The sequence below is a fragment of the Elephas maximus genome, chromosome 3, assembly GCF_024166365.1.
Source record: "Elephas maximus indicus isolate mEleMax1 chromosome 3, mEleMax1 primary haplotype, whole genome shotgun sequence".
NCBI classification, from domain to species: domain Eukaryota; kingdom Metazoa; phylum Chordata; class Mammalia; order Proboscidea; family Elephantidae; genus Elephas; species Elephas maximus.
Window position 1 is genome coordinate 97210094 of NC_064821.1, and position 26146 is coordinate 97236239.

Genomic DNA, 26146 nt, shown 5'->3' on the forward strand with positions numbered 1-26146 from the left:
AGGGAGGGAGAGGGCTTTTTACTGATGAATTAGTAGATAGGAACTGCTTTAGGTGAAGGGAAGGACAACACTCAATACATGGAAGGTCAGCTCAATTGGACTGGACCAAAAGCAAAGAAGTTTCTGGGATAAAATGAATGCTTCAAAGGTCAGCGGAGCAAGGGCGGGGGTTTGGGGACCATGGTTTAAGGGGACTCCTAAGTCAATTGGCAAAATAATTGTATTATGAAAACATTCTGCATCCCACTTTGAAATGTGGCATCTGGGGTCTTAAATGCTAACAAGCGGCCATCTAAGATGCATCAATTGGTCTCAACCCACCTGGAGCAAAGGAAAATGAAGAACACCAAGGTCACACGACAACTAAGAGCCCAAGAGACAGAAAGGGCCACATGAACCAGAGACTTACATCATCCTGAGACCAGAAAAACTAGTTGGTGCCCGGCCACAATCGATGACTGCCTTGACAGGGAGCACAACAGAGGACCCCTGAGGGAGCACAAGATCAGTGGGATACAGACCCCAAATTCTCATAAGAAGACCATACTTAATGGTCTGACTGAGACTAGAGAAATCCTGGCGGTCATGGTCCCCAAACCTTCTGTTGGCACAGGACAGGAATCACCCCCGAAGACAACTCATCAGACATGAAAGGGACTGGACAGTTGGTAGGAGAGAGATGCTGATGAAGAGCGAGCTAATTTTATCAGGCGGACACTTGAGACTGTGTTGGCATCTCCTGTCTGGAGGGGGGATAGGAAGATAGAGAGTGTTGGAAGCTGGCAAAAATGTCACGAAAGGAGAGACTGGAAGGGCTGACTCATTAGGGGGAGAGCAAGTGGGTGTACGGAGTAAGATGTATATAAACTTATATGTGACAGTCTGACTTGATTTGTAAACGTTCACTTGAAGCTCAATAAAAGTTAATACAAAAAAAAATGGTGGTCAGCAGCTTGCTAAGAATAATTAGATTGTTAACTGATGAATGAAAGCTATCTTTGTTTTAATTAAGCTATTTTGTTTTAAAAAAAAGATGACTATGGGGTTGGGAGAGAAAGAGAGAGAACTGACGGCCTTAGTACCTACCAGAGGTGGAGTTCAGACTAATTTAAGTAAAGTTGACAGACGTAACTGTCAGCCTGAGGGAATGCGATCCATTTAGAAACACTATTTCGGCAAGAAAAGAGTGTCAGTTAAGAGATGGGTTTCTGCACCGGCACCGTTTTTAATTTTAGAACCAAGACAATGAAGAAAGACAACCAAGACAATGAAGAAAGAAACTCAGAATTCAGGCTCTTTAAAGTTACCATTAAACACAGATTACCCACCAAATTAGTCCAGCTAAAAGCAAAAGCTAATTTCTCAAGAAGTTAAACCTTTTTAGCTTTTACAAGCAAAGAGTTTGAGACTGAATTGAAATGGGTAAGGAAACATATACACACATCCCAGAAATTAAATAACTGAATTTGTAGACACACAAATTTCAATTAGTAGTCCCATTTTTAAAAACTATCAATTTATTTTTCTATCCAATTCAGTACTAATGATACTGAAGGATGTAAACATGTTCCCATAAATATTTACAGGAAGACACACAAAACAATTACCAAGAGACAAATCCAGCAGAGTAACAAGTTGTTGCTCTTCAATATTCACTCAACTGTTCAGGGTATATTCTAGGAGTGTCCCAGTTCTCTGAAGAGAGGGTTCGTGGACTTATACCTTCCATAAGGGCCAAGCAAACATTATGAGAGCTGATGGAATCATGTGTTATGCTGACAGCCAGAGACAGGCTTTTGAAGAACAATCTCTAATTTTCTGGCCAATGTTACAGCAACAGCAGGCTCAGAGGGAGGTTGAGACCTCATCAAAGGAAATGGTTCTCTCCTCTTGGTCTCCCTAAGTCCTTCTCCTTCCACACAGAAGGAGCTTCATTTCATAACAGGTGACTGAGTCATACTCTAGACCAAAAAGATGGTGGCTAGGCTATTAATACAAAATGGTGAAAAAGAACTGTTTCCCTTACCTACTAAGTACAAAATAGATTTGAGAAGGCAGTTCCTAAATTTCCAACAGGCAGGACTTATGTGGCCTGCATTTTGTCCACAGCACATTCTCTTGAGAAAAAACAGGGATGAACACCTCAGAAACATTCACGTTGTTCACTAAACATACTTTGTCCAAAATTATCTGGGAAATGGCAAGAACTTAAACCTAGCCAGATATTTTATCCAAGTATATCCAAGTTTAAAGTAATCATCCCATCTTCAACCCCAGGAATGCAACGGGTTAAATACCACAAACCTTCTTTAATGGAAACAGAAGGCTAAGGGTCTTTGTCTCCCAAAATGCCTCAGCCAGGGGCAGCAGAGAAAATGAAATATAAAACGCTTAATGGCTTTTAAACATGGAACACAACAGCTGTCAGTCAACCTAGTCACAATTTTCTGGTCATCTGTAAGAGACTATATCACATATGAAATTCAATTTTCACATTCAAGAAAGAGATAACTTCAGACAGAAAGCAAAAAAAAAAAAAAAAAAGGCAAATGGCAATAACCCGAAAACACTTGACGATTGGGAAACTGATAAAGACACTTGAAAGGCCAGCAGGATTCATTTACAATATGGGATGTGCTGGCTGAAGGGGCAATAGGACCTAGAGCTGAAATATTCTATTCTGAATACATAATACATCAAGGAATAAGACAAATGGTAGACATACATACCATATTAAAGATTCATATATAATACTATGCTGACTTTAAAGAAAAAAATTGGGGGCACTAGAGAGAAAATAGGCTGGGTCTGGGTAGAGAGAAAAAATAAGAAGAAAAGAATTACAAGGGAGTGTTCAGTCTAAAGCTAGTCCAATGAACAGCTACCAGTAGGATTTCTAATCTTTCATCTCCAAAGAAGCTAATCTAACAATTTATAAAATTACCTTGCTCACATTTTGGACACGGAACATACTCCCAAGTACAGTAATCCCTCTGATGTTTTCGTTTCACTTGCTATTTGATGACTAAGTTGTTTCTGGGTGTAAAGATTTTCCTAATATATTTTAATGAGCCAGTTAATGTAGCAGAGGCTGCTCCCTTTGTGAAGCCAGGCAAGATCTGCAAAATAATCTGATCTAAAGAAGATGAAGAGCAGGAAGGGAAAAGGAAAGTTTCCTGGCTTTTCTTGCAAAACTTTTTCTCTCACTTGAAAAACTCTGCAATCACTTAATATTTTGTTCCAGAAAAAGAAAGCAAAACTAGTTGGGAAAATATCCATACACTTAATGTTTACTAGCAGGATACAAAATAAATTCATAGATGTCGGTCAATTCTTTTTCAAAAACCAAATGTGCATGTTTAATCTTGTAACTCAAGAACTGAATTTTTCCACATTCCTTTATATAGAGTTAGCATCTGTAAATTGAGACTCTTTTTGGACAATCATGCAAATTTAATTTGTCCCTGGAAACAAAAACACAACCTAACAGATTAACAAAATATGTTCTTTAGACAATATTTTTTCTGTGAATTTTTCTCCACTGTTACCATTTTTATCCTTCAGTAAACAGAAACTACTAAAACTTTATGTATTTCGTGTTTAGAGAGAGCTGAACTCTTAACAATGATTAGAACGGAAGACTGCATCAAGTCAAACTATTTTACACACTGACTGGCTCCACTCCTCTCGAAAGTAAATTCTAAAAAATTTCAAGTTATTAAGTTATACGAGCTAGAGACACTTCTACTGCCATAGATGCTTCCGTAAAATTGAATAAAGACTTTATTACACCACACACACAAAAGGCAATCGGTACAGAAAAGGCAGTTCTTGGTTATTCTGTTGCGAATTTCTTCCCATGATTTCTCCCATTAAAGTATAGTTTTCAAAGGAACGACCACGACAAAGGAAGCATCTAATTAGTCCATTTTCTTCTGATCCAAGAATGCTGAACATTTACTGTCCCATCTGTAGTTGTATCAGCAGTGTAATGAACACAGTTTATATTACTTAACTATTCTTTGAACTCCAAGAACTGTTGAAGTCTTTTCTGATGTTCTGCAGATGTTTGCACAGCACTAAATGAAACATAAATTCAAAGCATAAGCTTTATTTTACATTAAGCATATTAAGTGAACCACGGAGCAGAGTCAATATTTTTCAAAACAATTAAAAATGAATAGAAATCTTCACTTATTTAGTACTTATGAAAAAAGTTGGATGAAAACCCTCCTTAACCTAATGAGGAAGGCTTGCACGCGGTAATACCCTGTTTTCTACCTTCTGAAAGACCAAAGAAAGTTCAGACCAACAAGTGAGGGCATCAGCTCTAACCTGTTCTGCTGTGGAACCTGCTGTACAGAGTTCCAGCCCCTGCACTAGATTTTCTGGATTTTATTATTTTATTTAAACCAGATCCCAACATTATCTTTGAGTTGTGGAGTATTTGAATTGCCTTTAATATAAAATCCTTTAAACTAAAATGTTTGGTTAAAATACAATAGACTCCACTAATCGTTTGCAAAGGTAACAGCTTGGTGGTTTAGATTTACTTTTCCCTTTGAACATAAGTTATGTCTTGGAGGAGGAAATTCAGTTCTCTCCCTACCCTTGCCCCTACAAAAATACATCACCTTGACAGAATTAGGGCAAATATACATTGAAGCTAATATAAAACTTCCTTTCAAACTCTGGGGAAAAATTGAATCCAATAAAATATTTTGGTTTTCTGGTTCTTGACTACCAATATATCATTACTGAATAATAAAATTCCAGATAACTAAAGGTCACCACATTTAAAAGCACCAAGTTTTAATAGTTTTGCTAGAAATCATCCTAAAATGGTTTATACACGCATCTCTGCTTTCTTAAACCACATAGCTGCCTCTAACTGAACCATTTCAAGTATTTTAGTGTACAAAGATGCCCTCTAGGTACTAGTGAGGCTGGCTGTCTCTAACTTAATGGCACCGAGCTCTCTTAAACTTCGGTCTGCTACTTTTTCCATGACTCTGCCCTCTGCTAGCAGGCAGTGAACTATCCCATCCTATAGTTAGTACTCCTGACTCTAGCAGCAATCTCTTCCCCTCAAGTAAATTTTAATATGTTGTAGGCTAGAAAACCAATTAATCAAATTTGCCTAAAATAAGAGTGCTGAATTAAGTGTCTCTAATGAATAACTGACCTGTGTTAATTTTCACGGCTCAGGGCTTACTTATACCTGGTTCTTGGGGGTCATGCTTTAGGTATGGAACAAAGGTGTTATATAATAACAGCTGTTTCACGATATTATATCATGTGCAATGGGTTTTACATAAGTATCATCCCATTTTATCTCTACTAACTTCAAATGAAGCAAAGCAGGGTTAATAATATCCCCTTTTCACAGAAGAGTAAACAGTATCAGAAAGGTTCAGAGGTTAGGGAGACAACACAACCTCTGGGTTAAGAGTAGAGGCACTACAGATAGGACTCCAGGGTTAGAAAGATTTGGATCTGCACTTTGGTTCTGCAACTTACTAGCTACATAATTTCAGGCAAGTTATTTAAAATCATTAGGTAACTTGCCTACAATCACAGATAGTCAATCATGTAACTACACTTAAATCCAGATATTTTAAGTCCAAATATAACATTTTCTCCACCATGCCATTTTGTCCTTTATTTGCACAAACTAGGTTCTACTAACCTTGTTAATTTTAAGGCATATAAATATGGTCCTTCTCAGAGGAAAGAAACGAAGGCAGAATTTAACAGTCATGTAGTTCTCTCTCTTACCTAAAAAATCCCTATTTTCCTCTTTTCTCCCTGCTTTCGCTCTATCATCAATGTAACATCATATCTATTCCATTCTCTAAATTCATCAATGAGTGCTGTCTGAGAGCATCCAGGGTCCATTTTATATCTTAGAGGCAGTCTAGTGTTGTAGAAGAAATGAAGGTGGATTTTTAAGAGCAAGAAAGACTCAATTTCTAGTTTATGTTCTATCATTTCCTAGACTGTGCTATTAGGCAAATTCTTAGCCTCTTTAAGCCTTGGTTTCTACATAGGCACAATTATGGTCATCTCTACACCTCACAGGCTCTTTGAGAAATATAAATGAAAAACATATGTAACGTGCTTAACTTACTGTCTAGAACACTGTCCAATAGAACTTTATGCTATATTGGAAATATTCTCTATCTGTGCTGCTCAATATGGCAGTCACTAGCCAAATGTGGCCACTGAGCCCTTGAAATACAGCTAGTATGATGGACAAAAGAAATTTTCTAATCTTACTTAACTTCAATCAACTTAAATTAAAATAGTCACACATGGCTGATATACTGGCCTGTGCATGTCCAGAAGGCACTCAATAAATAGCAGGTTTGTGTGTCTGTTTCTAAACAAGCTTATAAACCTCTGAAGGACAGAGGATCACCCACAGCTCTTCTGCAGGGTATCTACACAACTGTTTCTCAAAGCAGGTGGTATGAAGAAGTTCTAAACTGTTCACTGATTGCATACAGTAAAGAGAGAGCACTCTCTCATGTCTTCTAAAGTTCATTTATAATTACAATAAACACTAGTTAATAATCTAGTTTCCCTCATCCTGCCTAGCTAGACCATTTCATGAAGGAAAAGCAGGAAACATCAGTAAAACTAAATATAAACAGGTTTGGCATTTGTGGTTTTCTCTGTGGTTGTTTCTAAAGGTGTTGTGATCTGTCAGTGTTTTTCTAGCATGATTCACAAAAGCATCAAGGACTCATTTACATGATGATATGACGGCACTGGGTTTCTTTTTTTTTTTTTATTCTTACCCCAAGTCTTAGTTTGCTAACCAACATGTAATGGCAGAATTATTTCTAGTATGTTTTTCTGGAAAAGTACTCCCCCCTCCCCTTTTTTTTTCTTTTTTAAGGATGTTTTGGTAATTAAAAAATATATATAAGTACATTTGCTGCTTTCAAAACCTTCTATCCTCTCTTTTGTCCATCTCAAAGTCCGGAAGCTTATATGATAGGTCAAATTTTAAAATATAAATATTATGTCTAAATCCAAACTGTTAATTCACAGTAGGAATCATGAAGATCCCCAAAAGACACATTCAACATGGGAGCCTTTCTAATTCTCACGCCTATTTCAAGGGGAACTCCTAAAAATGGACTACTGTCACGGAGCAAAAGACGGAAACTTACTTCAGATGTTCACCAAAAGTAGTCGTTATTCGATAGATGGCAGTTTTTAGTGACGCTCTAAATGCAAATCTTAAGGTTTTGTAAGAAGTGTCCACAAGGCTTCCTGAAATTCGAGGTGGTTTACTGGAAACATGAGGAAGCTTGAAGTACTTGTCAACTGCCTGGACCAAGAAAGAAAACACATTAGTTCAGATTATCAAGAAGCCAACTTAGTCCAAACGAGTAAGATTTTATACACACACACTTATATGTAAACACACATACAGTAAAATATACTTCTTATTGGGGGTCACAATCACAGAGGTTTGAAAAACAATGTAGGAGAGAGGCTCAGCTACTTCAGCAGTTACCAGGGCCCAGCAAAAGTCCAGACCTGCCCTCTAAAAAGAAGCTGTAATTCAACAGCCTTGTAAATAAAGTTATTTACTAGTACATCTTCCTTTTGATTCCAGATGATAGAACATCTGTAGCAGGAGTGGGTTGGGTGAGAGTAAGTGTTGATAAGTGAAACTGATCCTATTTATAGTTGATAGAACAAAAAATAGAAATTTAAATATGCCTTTTAAAGGACAAAAGTAAATAATACATTTTACAAGTGATATAACTGTATTGAAAGAAGATAAAATATGTGTTAATCTTTTATGGCAAGATAACATCTAAAGTGTCAATCAAGAAATAACAGTATATTATTTAATTATGAATGTAACCACCAAAAGAACTAAAAACAAAGTTAAAATAATTTCTGCCATCATGCTTTTAATTTCCAGAGCTCTTTTATGTCATCTGAGTGTTCCTTTTGATCTTAGCATCTTATTTTTGTTCCAAGATCACAGTATCCTCTCATTTCTGAGGATTTTGATGATAGCTTTTTTGTTTTTGTTTTTTTGTAGTTTCCTCTAAGCTGCTTTTTCCTCTATGTTCCTTTTGATCTTTACCTTCTGCATTAGAGATTTTCCTGAGAAATCTGGTGATCCTTGGCTCATGACCAAGAGTGGGGCCCCCTAAAAAGCCGAGTGCATGGTTGGAGATTATCGACAACAGGCTTTACCACAGGTGATCTGCATGGACATTTTAGGAGGAACATCCAACTTAGTCACTTTAGGTCTTTCTTCATGGACTGGTCAGAGTTCCCAGAGAAGATTCTTCCAGTATCCTGTCTGGCGGGCCTAGCCCCTATTGCTCTTCTGGGAGCCAAGTTGGGAAGAGGACTTTTGAGCTCACCATTTAGTATCCCCATGCTTTAAGTACAGTACCCACAACCGTGTCTGGACCTTCCCAGCCCAGAGATCCCGTGTTCAACCCTATCTAGATGATAAGCCTCAGACTTCTGCTGGAGTAGGGGAGGGCAGTTACCCAGGGGCAGAGGATTTAGGGATCTAACTGGTTTTCAAACAGCTCTCACTCAAACCTCTTTATTTTGTACCTGTCCCTTCACCTTTGGTTCCAGAGGTACCCGGTGCTTTTCTCACTGCCAACTGGGATTCATGCCTGGAATCTGCTTAGTTATCTCAAACATCTGTTTTCCAGCTTTGAAAATTTGTTACTGTTGTCTCCTCTCCTGTTTATGGATTTATATCTTTTTCTAAAAGTCCCTTTACCATAGTTGAGTGAGGTTCTGGGGAAGGAACAAGACTTAATACATGTGTTCAGTCTGCTATGGTAACTTCAAATCCAATCGGTTATTCTTTCAACCATTTACAAGTGTTTCCCTAGACTGAAACATACTTGAGATAATTTTAGGCAGTATGCGAGGTGATATTCAGTGACATATTTATGCATTAATAAATAATCATGTATCACAATGGAGAAGTTATTTCCTTTTCAATTTTCTTAGAAACATTCTGATTAATCCTCAGCATACCAGGAAAAACAGTCAACCTCATTTACTACCTAGGTCCAAAGGACCCTTTATAATATTTAGTTTTAAGTCATTTTATGAAAAATTTACAAAGTAACAGGATAATGTGAAACAACTTTATAGAAATTTAAGAATATACACATAACAAACACAAATTGTTAGTCCATATTTTCTAGGTTTTGAAGCTATAAAAAAAACCCAGTGCCATTTGAAGCTATCTATATACAGCTGAAATAGGCACTGCCCTTTGGCTGAAACTGGCTGCTCATCAGCTGTCACACATGAACCCAGAACATATCCATCCTGTAAATACTGATTTCAAACTGAAAATACATCTCTAATAGTTTCCAGCTTATCATTCATTACTTCTGGTTCTTTCTTGCATTTGCACCATTAAAGCAGTATTTTTTAAAAACTTGATAGCTCATACCTGGGATGAAGAGAGTATTGCTATTTTCTTTGCACCATAATTGTAAAACATTTTTATCCATAAGTTTATAAACAAAAATTCAAATGATCAATCCAGTGATTTTTTTTTTCACTTCAACATCATCTATTTCCTTCTAATCACCTTGTATATACTACCGTCAGCACTTACCCACTTATGAATTTAATAAACTTTGGTACACAAATATCACAGAAAATGAAAGAATACTGTCACGTGTCATTTTGGCTAAATGGATGATTCACGTGATTATAAATTATGGGACGAAGTCCTTCCTGTTGAATGATTTACTTGATGAGAACACCCCATATTATTTTTTTCTCCTTAAAAATATATCATTCGCTTATCGATTCTTGAGTTTGAGAAATTTAATCTAGAATATTATCATCTGAAGATTCATAGCCTGAAACTTCTGTTACAGGATCAATTTCACCATCAGCTTTGGAGTCTAGACTTATGCTAATATGGTAACCACTAGCCATATGCAGCTACTGAGCACTTGCAATGTGGCAGGTCTGAACTGAGATATGCTTTAAGTGAAAAATAAGTACCATATTTTGAAGACATAGTATGAAAAACAGAATGCAAAGTATCTCATTAATAATTTTATATTGATTACATAATAATATATTTAGATATATTAGATATGGATAACATTGTGAAGAATGGGAATTTCAGAACACTTAATTGTGCTCATGAGGAACGTGTGCATAGACCAAAAAAAAGGCAATCATTCAAATAGAAAAAGGGGATACTGTGTGGTTTAACATCAGAAACAGTGTGCATCAAAGTTGTACCCTTTCATCATACGTATTCAATCTGTATGCTGAGCAAATAATCAGAAAAGCTAGACTATATGAAGAAAAATGGGGCATCAGGATTTGAGGAAGACTCATTAACAACCTGCAGTATGCAGATAACAACCTTCCTTGCTGAAAATGAAGAGAACTTGAAGTATTTACTGATGAAGATAAAAGACCACAGCCTTCAGTATGGATTACACTTCAACATAAAGAAAACAGAAATCCTCACAACTGGACCAATAAGCAACATCATGATAAATGGAGAAAGATTGAAGTTGTCAAGAATTTCGTTTTACTTGGATCCACAATCAATACCTATGGGAACAGCAGTCAAAGAAATCAAAAGACACATTGCATTGGGCAAATCTACTGCAAAAGACCTCTTTAAATGTCACCTTGAAGACTAAGATGCAACTTGACTCAAGCCAAGGTGTTTTCAGTCACTTCATATGCATGCGAAAGCGGGACAGTGAATAAAGAAGACCGAAGAAGAACTGACGCCTTTGAATCGTGGTGTTGGCAAAGGATATTGAATATACCATGGACTGTCAAAAGAACGAAAAAATCTGTCTTGGAAGAAGTACAACCAGAACGCTCCTTAGAAGCAAGGATTATGAGACTACGTCTTACATACTTTGGACATGTTATCAGAGGGGATCAGTCCCTGGAGAAGAATATCATGCTTGGTAAAGTACAGGGTCAGCAAGAAAGAGGAAGACCCTCAATGAGATGGACTGACACAGTGGCTGCCAACAATGGGCTCAATCATAAGAACGACTGTGGGGATTACAAGCCCAAGAGACAGAAAGGGCCACATGAACCAGAGACTACATCATCCTGAGGCCAGAAGAACTAGATGGTGCCCGGCTATAACGGATGACTGCCCTGACAGGGAACACAACAGAGAACCCCTGAGGGAGCAGGAGAGCAGTGGGATGCAGACCCCAAATTCTCATAAGACCAGACTTAATGGTCTGACTGAGACTAGAAGGACCCCGGTGATCATGATTCCCATTCCTTCTGTTGGCCCAGGAGAGAAACCATTCCCAAAGCCAACTCTTCAGACAGGGATTGGACTGGACAATGGGTTGGAGAGGGATGCTGGTGAGGAGTGAGCTTCTTGGATCAGGTGGACACTTGAGATTATGCTGGCATCTCCTGCCTGGAGGGGAGATGAGAGGGTGGAGGGGGTTAGAAGCTGGCGAAAAGGACACGGAAAGAGAGAGTGGAAGGAGACAGCAGGTTGTCTCATTAGGGGGAGAGAAACTGGGAGTGTGTAGCAAGGTGTATATGGGTTTTTGTGTGAGAGACTGACTTGATTTGTAAATTTTCACTTAAAGCACAATAAAAATTATTTAAAAAAAAAGACTGTGGGGACGGCAGGACCCGGCAGTGTTTCATTCTACTGTACATAAGGTCACTATGAGTCAGAACCGACTCGACGGCACCTAACATCAACAGCAGGTTAAATAAAATATATTATTACAATTAAATTCACCTGTTTTTTTTTTAATGTGGGTACTACCAAATTTAAAGTCACACATGATGATTGCTTGGTAAAGTAGAGGGTCAGCGAAAAAGAGGAAGGCCTTCAACGAGATGGACTGACACAGTGGCTGCAACCATGAGCTCAAGTGCAACAATTGTGAGGATGGCGCAGGACTGGGCAATGTTTCATTCTGGTGTACACAGGGTTGCTTTGAGTCTGAACCAATGTGACAGCACCTAACAACAATAACGCGTTAACTGCATTATATTTCTGTTGGATAGAGCTAGTCTAGAGCGTTGTTATCTGTCTCTTTGCATTCATCTTCTAATTTGTCTAAATAATTGTTTAACGTACTGGCAATTTTCTTCTCTTTACCACTGTGGGTGAAAAATACAAAAATTCTACATTATCAGCTGTATTCAATGAAAGCTAAAAGAAAAAAAAGAATACATAGATGTGTGCCCTTTATACCTTTTCTTGAAAGACAATGTAGCAATGTTAGACAATTCTATCATTCTTCTGATTTCTTATTGGTCTTTTTTTTTTTTTTTAACCATAATTGGGAATAATTGATAAGTAATGATAAAATAATTCCTAGGATGATCAAACAACAAATTATTTCAAGATACTGGAACAGTAAAATCACTAAGATGCCATAATATACCTTAGACTTAAAAAAGGTCCAGTTGATCTATACGGGTAATTGCCAAGAAAATGAGTTTTACTGGCATTTTTTAAAGGCCTCTAAAAAGGAATAAAAGCTATAAAATGTTAATCCTTACAAACAGCTGGAACTGCTCAAAAAAATAAATCAGATCCAACAGATCCTAACAGTATGATAAGGGTTAGATCAAGAAGGAAGGTCTCAATTTGGAGCTAATGTGCCCTAACTCCTTTCCGATCCTCACTAATCTCCCTTTGCAACAAAGGATGTGCAGGCACTAGGTTCAAGTACTTCAGCAAACAGTAGTATCTAACTGGAATTTAAAATTATTGCCTTTTTTCACCTTAACTGCCTTACCCTCAATTCTGAAATTCAAAAAGCCCTGAAAAACAAAACGCTTTTATAATACTTTTAGAGGAAAAATCTAAACTGACCTAAACACATCTAGCAGTAAAACGTAACCTGAACTGACACAAGGCTGTGTTTGTTCTTTATTCCACTTAACATGAATATTCAGATATTTCACTGGAGAAAAATATTAATGTATTTGGTTAAAGCAATTCTACCGCAGATACCAATAGAAGGTCATGTAATAGATGACATGTATACTATACTAAAAAAAAATACTACAGTGTTTAAATCCAAAAAAATCTGAATTCTGAAAAACATCCCAGAGTTTAAGATAAGGGACTACAGACCTGTTTCTATTTATAGCAAGCCAAACTAGTTCCCCTTTTACAATATTAATATAAAGTTTCCTTTTAAATAAATTTAAGTTAAAAATCAATTGACTTAAAATGGCAAACTTTTTGCTATATATATTTTACCATAGACGCAAAAATACATTAGCATTTTTCTAAAGCTGACTTATATCAGGGTGACAGTGCCTTTTCAAAGAAAAGAAGGCATTCTAAAATTTCAAAAATTACTCTAGCATTTTGGTCACCAAACTTTTGTATATAAGGACCCTATTTAAGGACAAAAAATATATATATAGCGAACTTCCAAAGGATAGTAGTAGCTCTCCAGTAACAAAAAACTACCATTAAGTTGGTAATGCTTTCATGTGAATTTGTCTTTAACTAACCAAAATAGCATTTAGAACCTGCTGGAAAATAGCTGCAAATATGTTAGACACACATTAACTATTCCAATGACAGAGATGTATGTGTGGACTCCTGAACCCGTTAAGAGAGCTGTGATCTCTCCAGTATGGCATGGCCCACTGTGGGATCCACTGCTCTAACATATCCATCACTCCACTCCTCACCCTCTGAATGCTCTGAAGAGTGAAAGGCTCCCCTTTCCTTTCACATTTTGCCTTTAATGATTCAGTGACAGGGCTGATGTTATTGATACTGAAAAGCAAAACAAAAGAACAGAACAGTTCCACAGAATTGTTTCTTAGTAACACCCAGAAGCCTGTAGTGTACAACTTGCTTTAAATTACACAGATACACAGAACTTACTCTCTTTAGTAAGAGCAAGTATTCCTTCTAGATGGAACATAAAACCAAACAATATAATAGCTGGACTACATGAAGAAGAGTGGGGCATCAGAATTGGAGGGAAACTCATTAAAAACCTGCATTATGCACATAACATAACCTTGCTTGCTGAAGGTGAAGACGATTTGAAGAACTTAACTGATGAAGATCAAAAACCACAGCCTTCAGTGTGGATTGCACCTCAACATAAAGAAGACAAAAATCCTCACAACTGGACTGATAAGCAACATCATGATAAATGGAGAAAAGATTAAAGTTGTCCAGGATTTTTATTTTACTTGGATCCACAATCAACAGCCATGGAAGCAGCAATCAAGAAATAAAAAGACTCATTGCATTGGGCAAATCTGCTGCAAAAGACTTCTTTAAAGTGTTGAAAAGCAAAGGTGTCACCTTGAAGACTAAGTTGCACCTGACCCAAGCCATGGTGTTTTCAGTTGCCTCATATGCGTGTGAAAACTGGACAATGAATAAGGAAGGCCAAAGAAGAATTGATGCCTTTGAATTGTGGTGTTGGCGAAGAATATTGAATATACCACGGACTGCCAAAAGAACAAATAAATCTGTCTTGGAAGAAGTACAACCAGCATGCTCCTTAGAAGGAAGGATGGTGATACTTCATCTCACATACTTTGGACATGTTCTCAGGAGGGACCAGTCCCTGGAGAAGGACATCATGCTTGTTAGAGGGCCAGCGAAGAACAGGAAGACCCTCAACAAGATGGATTCACACAGCGGCTGCAACAATGGGCTCAAGCATAACGGTTGTGAGGATGGTGCAGGACCAGGCAGTGTTTCACTCTGTTGTACACTGGGTAGCTATGAGTTGGTAGAATACTAGAATTTTAGACTTCAGAGGTAGAGCAATTCAAGTAATAATGAACCCCAGGGGTGAGGGTGGGCTTTGAGACTGAAGAGTATATAAGTGGGTAGTGAAGTGGAAGAAGTCAAAGAACTGTGAGGCAGGGTGTGGGACAGATGACCCCTGTGGACACTGAGTTACTCATTACAATCAATTTCAGTATATGGAGTTGAAAAAGAGAGACTGTGAGGCAGTTTGCAAAATCTGCTGACTACAGGATTCAACCAAAAGGCTGACAGCAACATGGCTTAGGGGAGAATGGATGCCATAAGCCTCACCTAAGAGGTGGTGGGGTAATACTCAGAAGTCAAGTGCCAAGTCACTGGCCCTGTTCTTTGTTCTTTTTACCTTTCCCCACTCTCTAAAACAGACCTCTTCGTCTCTTTCTACCCTGGCCCTCCATTCCAACTCCCCTGTTTCAAAGTAAAGAGGACCAGAGCTCTTGACACAGTTGTTATTCTTACCTCCCTGTTAATAATGACTATAATCAAATAAACAGGTTGCCTTCCTTCTAACACTCAGCTCTAACCAACTATGGTGCAGTACTAAGAACTAGGAATTCTGATGGTAGGGAAAGTAAGAAAAAGTAATTTTGATGTACAGAATACCTCTACGGTAGTGTGATTTTTGTGAAATCAATCTAGAGGGTCTCAAGGAGCACTACTTTTTAATGAAATAGGGAAAATACTGAAATGCAAAGCACATAGGAAAAGTACATACTACCCTAAGAGTCTTTTGTTTCTCTTATATATACACGTACATACTCACATATGCATTATGTGTAAATGTATTTCTTACCACGAGTCTGTCAGTTTCTCCTACTGTGGTGGCTTTCATGTCGCTGTGATGCTGGAAGCGATGCCACCGGTATTTCAAATACCAGCAGGGTTACCCATGGTGGACAGGTTTCATCAGAGCTTCTAGACTAAGAAAGACTAGGAAGAAGGACCTGGCAGTCTACTTCTGAAAAAAATCAGCCAGTGTAAACCTTATGAATAGCAGAACACTACCTGATGGAGGGCCAGAAGATGGGCCCGTCAGGTTGGAAGGCACTCAAAATATGCCTGGGGAAGAGCTGCCTCCTCAAAGTAGAAGATATCTTAATGAAATGGATGGAGTCAAGCTTTCGGCACCTTCGTCGGTTTGCTCATGTGGCAGGACCCAAAATGAGAAAAGCTGCAAACATTCATTAATAATAGGAACGTGGAATGTGTGAAGTATGACTCTAGGAAAAGTAGAATTAATCAAAAATGAAATGGAATGCATAAAAATCGATACTCTAAGCATTAGTGAGCTAAAATGGACTGGTATTGGCCATTTTGAATCAGATAATCCCATGGTCTACTATGCTGGAACAACAAATTGAAGAGGAATGACGTCACATTCAATGTCAAAAAGAACACTTCAAGATTTATCCTCAAGTACAATGGGATAGGATAATATCCACATGCCTACAATGAGGACCTGTTAATCCGACTATTATTCAAATTTACGTATCAACCACTAACGCCAAAGGTGAGGAAACAGGATTTTTTAGCAACTTCTGCAGTCTGAAACTGATCAAACATGTTATCAAATTTGTTGTTGTTGTTAGGTGCCGTCCAGTCAGTTCCGACTCATAGCTACCCAACGTATAACAGAATGAAACACTGCCTGGTCCTGCATCATCCTCACAACCGTTGTTATGCTTGAGCCCACTGTTGCAGCCGCTGTGTGAATCCATCTTGTTGAGGGTCTTCCTGTTTTTCGCTGGCCCTCTAACAAGCATGATGTCCTTCTCCAGGGACTGGTCCCTCCTGAGAACATGTCCAAAGTATGTGAGATGAAGTATCACCATCCTTCCTTCTAAGGAGCATGCTGGTTGTACTTCTTCCAAGACAGATTTATTTGTTCTTTTGGCAGTCCGTGGTATATTCAACATTCTTCGCCAACACCACAATTCAAAGGCATCAATTCTTCTTTGGCCTTCCTTATTCATTGTCCAGTTTTCACACGCATATGAGGCAACTGAAAACACCATGGCTTTAGGTCAGGTGCAACTTAGTCTTCAAGGTGACATCTTTGCTTTTCAACACTTTAAAGAAGTCTTTTGCAGCAGATTTGCCCAATGCAATGCGTCTTTTGATTTCTTGACTGCTGCTTCCATGGCTGTTGATTGTGGATCCAAGTAAAATAAAATCCTGGACAACTTTAATCTTTTCTCCATTTATCATGATGTTGCTTAGCAGTCCAGTTGTGAGGATTTTTGTCTTCTTTATGTTGAGGTGCAATCCACACTGAAGGCTGTGGTTTTTGATCTTCATCAGTTAAGTTCTTCAAATCGTCTTCACTTTCAGCAAGCAAGGTTACATCATGTGCATAACACAGGTTTTTAATGAGTTTTCCTCCAATCCTGATGCCCCACTCTTCTTCATGTAGTGCAGCTTCTTGGATTATTTGCTCAGCATACAGATTGAATAGGTATGGTGAAAGGATACAACCCTGACACACACCTTTCCTGACTTTAAATCATGCGGTATCTCTTTATTTTGTTCCAACGACTGCCTCTTGGTCTATGTATAGGTTTCTCATGAGCACAATTAAGTATTCTGGAATTCCCATCCTTCGCAATGTTATCCATAATTTGTTATGACCACACAGTCGAATGCCTTTGCATAGTCAATATAACACACGTAAACATTTTCTGGTATTCTCTACTTTCAGCCAGGATCCATCTGACATCAGCAATGATATCCCTGCTTCCACGTCCTCTTCTGAATCTAGCTTGAATTTCTGGCAGTTCCCTGTCTATGTACTGCTACAGCTGCTTTTGAATGATCTTCAGCAGAACGTTACTTGTGTGTGATATTAATGATATTGTTCGATAATTTCCCCATCTGGTTGGATCACCTTTCTTGGGAATAGGCATAAACATGGATCTCTTCCAGTCAGTTGGCCAGGTAGCTGTCTTCCAAATTTTCCAGCATAGATGAATAAGCACTTTCAGTGCTGTGTCCATTTGCTGAAACATTTCAACTAGTGTTCTGTCAATTCCTGGAGCCTTGTTTTTTGCCAACGCCTTCAGCGCAGCTTGGACTTCTTCCTTCAATACCATCGGTCCCTGTTCGTGTATTACCTCCTGAAATAGATGACCAATTCTATTGGGTATAGTGACTCTGTGTATTCCTTCCATCTTTTGATGGTTCCTGCATTGTTAAATATTTTTCCTGTAGAAGCCTTCAGTGTTGCAACTTGAGGCTTGAATTTTTTTCTTCAGTTCTTACAGCTGGAGAAATGCCGAGTGCATTCTGCCCTTCTTTTTTTCTAACTTCAGGTCTTTGTACATGTCACTTATAATACTTTGTCTTCTTGACCTGCCCTTTGAAATCTTCTGTTCAGCTCTTTCACTTCAACATTTTTTCATTCACTTTAGCTACTCGATGTTCAAGGACAAGTTTCAGAGTCTCTTCAGGCATCCATTTTGGTCTTTTTTTCTTTCATGTCTTTTTAACCACCTCTTGCTTTCTTCATGTATGATGTCCTGAATGTCATTCCACAATACGTCTCGTCTTCGGTCATTAGTGTTCAATGTGTCAAATCTTTTCTTAAGATGACCTCTAAATTCAGGTGGGCTATGCTTAATGTACTTTGGCTTTTGTGGACTTGCTCTAATTTTCTTTAGTTTCAACTTGAACTTGCATATGAGCAATTGATGGTTTGTTCTGTAGTCAGCCCCTGGCCTTGTGACTGATGATACTGAGTTTTTCCATCGTCCCTTTCCACAGATGTAGTCGATTTGATTCCTGTGTATTCCATCAGGCAGGGTCCACGTGTGTAGTTGCCGTTTTATGTTGGTGAAAAAAGGTGTTCACAAGGAAGAAGTCACTGGTCTTCCAAAGTTGTATCATGCGGTATCAGGTAGAATACCAACTGAGATGTTTCAACAAACAAACATAGCACTGGAAGTGCTCACTCATCTATGCCAAAAAATTTGGAAGACAGCTACCTGGCCAACTGACTGGAAGAGATCCATATTTGAGCTCATTCCAAAGAAAGGTGATCCAACAGAATGCGGAAATTATTGGAAAGTATCATTAAGATCATACGCAAGTAAAACTCTGCTGAACATAATTCAAAAATGGTTGCAGCAGTACACTGACAAGAAACTGCCAAAAATTCACCCAGATTCAGAAGAGGACATGAAACGAGGGGTATTATTCCTGATGTCAGATGGATATTGAGTGAAAGCAGAGACTATCGGAAAGATACTTACCTGTGTTTTACTGGCTATGCAAGCCTTTGTGTGGATTCAGCCGTGTGGATCGTAACAAATTATGGATAACACTGGGAGGAATGGGAATTCTAAAATACTTAATTGTGCTCATGCAGAACCTGTACATAGACCAAGAGGCAGTCGTCTGAACAGAACAAGGGGATACTGCATGGTTTCAAATCAGGAAAGGTATGCATCAGGGATGTATTCTTTCACCATTCTTATTCGATCTGTATGCTGAGCAAATAATGGGAGAAGCTGGACTATATGAAGAAGAATGTGGATCAAGATTGGCAGAAGACTCATTAACAACTTGTGATATGTAGATGACAAAACTTTACTTGCTGAAAGTGAAGAGCATTTGACACACTTGCTAATGAAGATGAGAGGCTATAGGCTTCAGTGTGGATTACACCTTAACAGGAAGAAAACAAAAATCTTCACAATTGGATCAATATTCAGTATCATGATAAATGGAGAAAAGACTGAAGTTGTCAAGGATTTCATTTTACTTGAATCCACAATCAACACCCAACATGAAAGCAAGACCCAAGAGATCAAACGACATATTGCACTGGGCAAATCTGCTGCAACAAGACCTCTTTAAAGTATTGAAAAGCAAAGATGTCAGTTTGAGGATTAAGGTGTGCTTGACCCAAGCCATGATTCTTTCAATCTCCTCATGTGCATACGAAAGCTGGACAATGAATAAGGAAGACCGAAGAAGAATTGATGCCTTTGAATTACGGTGTTGGCAAAGAATACTATACCATGGACTGCCAGAAGAACAAATAAGTCTGCCTTAGAAGTACAGCCAGAGTGCTCCTTGGAAGCAAGAATAGCGAGACTTTATCCCATGTGCTTTGGTCACGTTATCAGGGAGGACCAGTTCCTCGATAAAGACATCACACTTGCTAAGGTGGAGGGTCAGCTAAAAAGAGGAAGACCCTCAGCGAGATGGACTGACACAGTGGCTGCAACAATGGACTGAAATACAGCAAGGATTGTGAGGATGGCGCAGAACCCGGCAGTTTCATTCTGTTGCACATAGTGTTGCTATGGGTTGGAACCAACTTGATGGCACCTAACAACTGCAGATCATGGTCCAAAAAGTCTGAAAACCAGGAATCTAAGGGCACTCTAAAGAGAGAGCCCTACATGGAAGAGGAGAGAGGGGAGGGGTGTGTGTGTGAAGACAAGATGGTAGAAAAGTTCAGAAAGAAAAAGGGATGCAGATCTGTAGCTTTTTTTGAGGCCGGCTACACTGTTAAAAGCCTGTAATCAGACTGGGTTCAAGTCTCAGCTCTGCCTCCTACATGACTTATGAGACCTGAGGTAGGTCACTGCACTTCTAAGACTGCCTCACCTTTAAAATAGAGCTACGATACGTCCATCGTGCTTACCTTACGAGATAGCTACAAGCATTAAATAAAATAACGATATAACATCACTCTGAAGACTATAAAGCCTTATACGAAGATGATGAGTTATTTTTATTACTGTTATTTTACATACATAGCCAGACTGATAAAAAACGATCTATATTATGAGTACCAAAAACATCACCAAATCACAGTTACCCCTTGTGTAGTTACGCAAGCCAAAGATCAGAAGCTATGGGGAAATGCTAGGAAATTATATCTTTAGAGAAAGGTAGCTGGGAGAAGAGTTCAAATAGTAAAACTATCTATGTGGACGTAGGAGTCCCTGGGTAGTGGAAACAGTTAAGTGCCGGACTACTTGCCAAAAGGTTGGTGGTTCAAACCCACCCAGGAACACCTAGGAAGACAGGCCTGGTGCTCTGCTTCTGAAAGGTCACAATGTTGAAAATCCAATGGAGCAGTTTTACTCTACATAAACATGGTGTTGTCATGAGTCGGAATCCACTCAACAGCAACTAACAACAATAAAGTGTGGACATACATGTCTCAAGTGCCATAAATGACACAGGGGGAACAAAGACACCCCAAAGCAAAAAAACAAACAAACAAAAAAGTCACTGGTTCTGATAGGCAAGATTTTCTAAGACATAAAATGAATTGAATTGTGAAGAAAATGAAGCATGTTTTCCCTTCACATCTTTAATGGCCTTCTAAGACCAAAATATGCACCAATTGTTATCCTTTCAGGACTAGTTCAATACCTCTTCCTCTATAAAACCTACAGTGTGTGATAACCCCACCTCTAAATGCCTCTAGCACTGAGTGGTTATACCTCTCATCTGACATGAAACTAGTATTAAAAGGCATTACAAAACATCATCCAATATGAAGTTAGAAATGGAAGCCTACTGGAAAGCAGAAAGCATATGTTTTACTTTCCTACCTCTACTGAGTCTAGAACTAAACAGACCTATTAGTTAAAACTTGCCATCCAGCCTGGTGCTGGGAAACCACTGACCTTAGTTCTATCTTCTTGTGCCACTGGTCAAGAGCCCCATCATCTATCCACATAAAATTGAACTACAGGTCACTTTCAGCAGATACAAATCGTGTAAGGATCCAAACTTAAATAAATTACTTAACAGGATTCCAATATTCAAAATAATCTGTTTAATATCAGAAGTGTATCCTACAGGCTTTCTGTTTCTATACAATTTGTAGTAGTTAAGAATACAAGTTTTACCTTCCCAATCTTTCTTCTTTAGATTGTAATTTCCTGAGAGTAAGAATAGTATTTTTATGTTAACCTCCAACATGTTTTGTTATTAATAAATGCAATATATAAAAAAAAAATTTTAAAAGCAGGGGCAAACCTCTGCCTAAAGCCGACCTACAGATTGCTCACCTCTTGCAGTGTCAGCAAACTATTAAGAATAGCCGGTAGTGTAGTCTGGACAACTCCAAATCTATCTTCTGTAAATGATGCTGCTACTAAGTGAGACAGACCTCAAGGCGAAAAGAAACAAACAAACATGGAAGTTAAACATCAATCAAAATTAAGCAAAACTATCTGCAATACATCTAGTTGACAAAGGGTTAATATCCTGCATATATAAAGAACTCCTACCAAAAAAAAAAGGAAAGGTAATGCAAATAGAAAAATGGGTAAATGATCTGCATAGGCACTGAAAAGGTGCTCAGCCGCATTAGTCATGAATAAGATGGCAAAGTCTCTGCTTTACATTCTAGTAGAGAAAATACTAAAAAAAAAAAAAAAAACAGTGTGGGATAATGATAAGTGCTAGGAGACAAAATAAAGCATGGTAAGGGAGCAGAGTGAAGGTGGTGAGGAGGATACTTTCCCAGGGTGGTCTGGAAAGGCCTCTCTGAGGAAGTACCATTCAAGCACTGAGAAGGCAGTGTCTATAAGATGAAAAGAAACAGTTTGTGTTTAATGAAAGTTGGCAGTTAAAAAAAATCTATTCAACAGTAGACAAGAGCCATTTTAAATGAAGGGAAAGACAACACACAATACAGGAGAGGTCAGCACAACTGGGCTAAACCAAAAGCAAAGAAATTTCCTGAATACAACAGAACACTTTGAAGGCCAGAGTAGCGGGGTTGGCCTTTTGGGAACCATGGTTTCAGGGGACATCTAGGTCAATTGGCATAAGAAAATGTATTAAGAAAATGTTCTGCACCCCTTCAGTCAGAGGCGTCTGGGGTCTTAAATGCTAGCAAACAGCCATCTAAGATGCATCAGTTGGTCTCAACCCAGCTGGAGCAAAGGAGAATGAAGAACACCAAAGACATATGATAATGATGAGCCCAAGAGACAGAGAGGGCCACATAAACCAGAGACTACATCAGCCTGAGACCGATGAACTAGATGGTGTCCAGCCACCATCCATCCCTGCCCTGACGGAACACAACAGAGAATCCCTCATGGAGCAGAACAGTGAGATGCAGTTCTCAAATTCTCATAAAAAGACCAGACTTAATGGTCTGACTGAGACTAGAGGGACCCTGGAGGTCATGGTCCCTGGACCCTTTGTTAGCCCAAGACTGGAACCATTCCCAAAGCCAACTCTTCAGAGAGGGATTAGACTGGACTATAAGACAGAAAATGATACTGGTGAGGAGTGAGCTTTTTGGCTCAAGTTGACACATGAGACTATGTGGGCAACTCCTGTCTGGAGGTGAGATGAGAAGGAAGAGGGGACAGGAGCTGGGTGAAAGGACATGGGGGATACAGGGTGGAAAGGAAGGAAAGCGCTGTCTTATTAAGGGGGGAGCAGCTAGGAGTACATAGCAAGGTATATATAACTTTTTGTTTGAGAGACTGATTTGATTTGTAAACTTTCACTTAAAGCACAAGAAAAAAAATATTAGAGCCTCTATTAAAAACAAAAAATCTATTCACTGCCTTTTTTTTAAAGAGAGAAAGATAAAGAAGAATCTCGGGCTCAATTTCTTTGCTTATATACAATAAAGATTTCTGCTCAAATTAAAATACAAATATCTGATAAAAACAAAAGATACAAAAATGCATCTGAAAATTCAGATTGAGATCAAAGTCCAGAACTGATCTGGCAAATATTTACTTCAATGTTTAACTATAATTAAAATCATATTTACAGTTTAATGAGATTGCTTACCTTCTAATGCCCAAATATGCATTTGGGCATCTGAAAAAACAGCCTGAATGGAGGCCTCTGGGTGCTAAAAATAAAACAAAACATTAAGCAAGCTCCTCTGGGCAAAAACTCTATTTCTACACACACATACACAAACACTCTTCACTTACTGACATGGTTAGGTTCCAAAGACTAGGTCATTATGCGAAAATCGGCATTATGCCAAAATGGTGGATGACGATGGCAAATCACAAAATGGAGGATGACTACATCATTGTATAACTGCCCAGTTACATTAATAACTGCCAAACCACTGAGAAGCATGGCCCAGCCAAGGTGATACATAACCTTAACCATCAGAGCCAGCATTACTCTCGCCTCCCACATTAGCATTCATTACTGCCAGATGTATGTCGTTAATGCACCAAACGCTCAGATAGATTTTTTGATATTGTCGTGAATGCAAAATGTCAGATAACGAGATACTGCATAAGTGAAGAATAGGTGTGTATGTGTATATCAACTATGTAGATTATAACAAAAAAAAATCCATATTCTACCCCCAGGAATTAAAATCTGAAATAAATTCTCTTACGATATGACTCAACTGCATTCTGCCACCAACCTACTGTGTGACCTTTGTCAAGTCTCTAAATCTCTCTCTGACTCAGTTTCTCATTTTAAATAAGAGTTATATATGTTCAACCCACCTCAGAAGTTTACAGTAGAGATAATTTAAGAGAATAGCTAAGGAAGCTTTTTTTTTCCCCCAAAACGTTAAGAACTGCCTAAATACATTTTTTTTAAACCAAGTGCTATAGAGTTGATTCTGATTCATGGACACCCCATGTGTGTCACAGTAGTATTGTTTCTGTTAGGAGCCAGGCAAATTAACTGTTTGTACCACCCAGGGGCTCCAAATACATATTACCTCCCTTTAACCCTTAATCCCACTCCAAAGAAAAACCACCCCAATCTCTTTCATATATCAAGGTTGAATAGCATGGAGTAAGAATTGGCCCATTTAAACAAATGCTGGTTTTTATTATGCATCCAATGAAGCCTATTGAGCTCAACAGCAGTGCCTAGAACTCTTATCATACAATAGATTCACTTGCAAAGTTTAAGAATCAAAAGTAGTCATTTACTTCCAAGGAAAAACCAAAAACCCAAATCCATTGCCACTGAATCAATTCCGACTCATAGCGACCCTACAGGACAGAACAGAACTGCCCCACAGGGTTTCCAAGGAGCACTGGTTGATTCAAACTGCCCATCTTTTGATTAGCAGGTGAACTCTTAACCACTAGGCCACCAAGGTTTCCTTCCAAGGAAAAGGGAGATCTTATTCAGGGTCTGCTGTCAGTTACATGGCTATATGCCCTTAGGCTAGCCACTTGACCCCTCAGAGCCTCAGGTTTCCTCATTTGTAAATTAAGAACAAGACATATCTCACAAGATTGCTATTAAGAGTTAAATCAGGAAACTTAAGTGAAAAGAGCAGGGGATACAGAAGATACTCAGGATGAGTTCTCTTCCTATCCTTCTGTAACAAAACATTGAAGTACAACTTCAGACCACCCCTCTTCCTCTTTAGAGAGGTCTGATAGCTTTCCCAAAGCTCTGAGGGATACTCTAAGGTAGGTTATTTTCTGGTGAAGGTAAATGCTAGTTGGGTGGATCTAGAGGTCTGACAGCTCTCCCCAAGCTCTAATGCATAGCCCAAGGTAGATTATTTTTTGGCGAAAAGTAATTGTTAGTTAGATGGATTTTCCCTTCACCATAGTGAAAATTGTTTCAAGAGCTGGAAATAATTCTTTGTTACGTGTATCTATATTTCTTTATCTGTATTTCTTTCACGGTTGCTCAGATCTCTTTGCCACAAACAGATGAACTGCTGAAGAATAAAAATTAATAATGATGCCAACATAAACTTCCACTTGAAGGCATTAATAGAGTGAGTGTAATATTAGCTAATACTGCCATATCTGCAGAAAGACAGAAAACTAAAACCAGAAACTATTTCCCCTACATGTGCGCAAAGGTTTTGCTCGTCAAAGGATTAATTAACACACAACAGCTGTAGCCAGTGAAACAGAATGCATCTTTAACCTCTGCAACTACGATTTACCCTCTTGTGGCAGCTACAGCAGCTGACAGACAAACTGGTAAGTCATTTAGTTTGTGGCCTGAATTACAACTTTTTAACCCATCACAAGTTTAGCACCTGCAATCTAACTCAGTCAACTCTCTTTTTAACACCAAATTGGCCACAAAGATTTTAGCAGAATAACAAGCCATGAAGCATCAGACTGCCACAGATGTGCTCACTTTGGGAACACCCAGATAGCAGGACGCAGGGAGACGCTGCGTATCAGCACAAAGCTGCCTACAGTCAAGAGACTCAGGAGGCCAACCACTGAGTCAAGCCTCAGGAAATCACGGAGGTGAGATGTGTGTCTAAGGCAACTATTGTTTAAATAGAGGTTCAGTGAAGCACTACACGAAGGCAGCTGTCTGGCTTGCTAGGATCAAGCTATAAAATACTTAGAAGTCACAGCCTAT

The 26146-nt window shown here is 38.7% G+C and overlaps 1 protein-coding gene across 4 annotated transcripts in view; it reads right to left on the reverse strand.

Annotated features, from left to right (window-relative positions):
* Positions 1-1510: 1510 nt before the first annotated feature.
* NDC1 (NDC1 transmembrane nucleoporin) overlaps positions 1511-26146 on the reverse strand; it is a 54770-nt gene continuing 30134 nt past the window's right edge. The window contains exons 15-18 of one of the 4 annotated variants that reach the window (XM_049879305.1): positions 23603-23666; positions 21850-21950; positions 7182-7342; positions 1511-4079 (exon numbers count right to left, since the gene is read on the reverse strand). In XM_049879305.1, the coding sequence (XP_049735262.1) occupies positions 4016-4079; positions 7182-7342; positions 21850-21950; positions 23603-23666 (390 nt within the window). In that variant the 3' untranslated portion in view covers positions 1511-4015. Of the gene's footprint in view, positions 4080-7181; positions 7343-7894; positions 8797-21849; positions 21951-23602; positions 23667-26146 lie in introns of those variants that run through there. The other 3 variants (XM_049879308.1, XM_049879304.1, XM_049879307.1) reach the window with 3 other exon arrangements.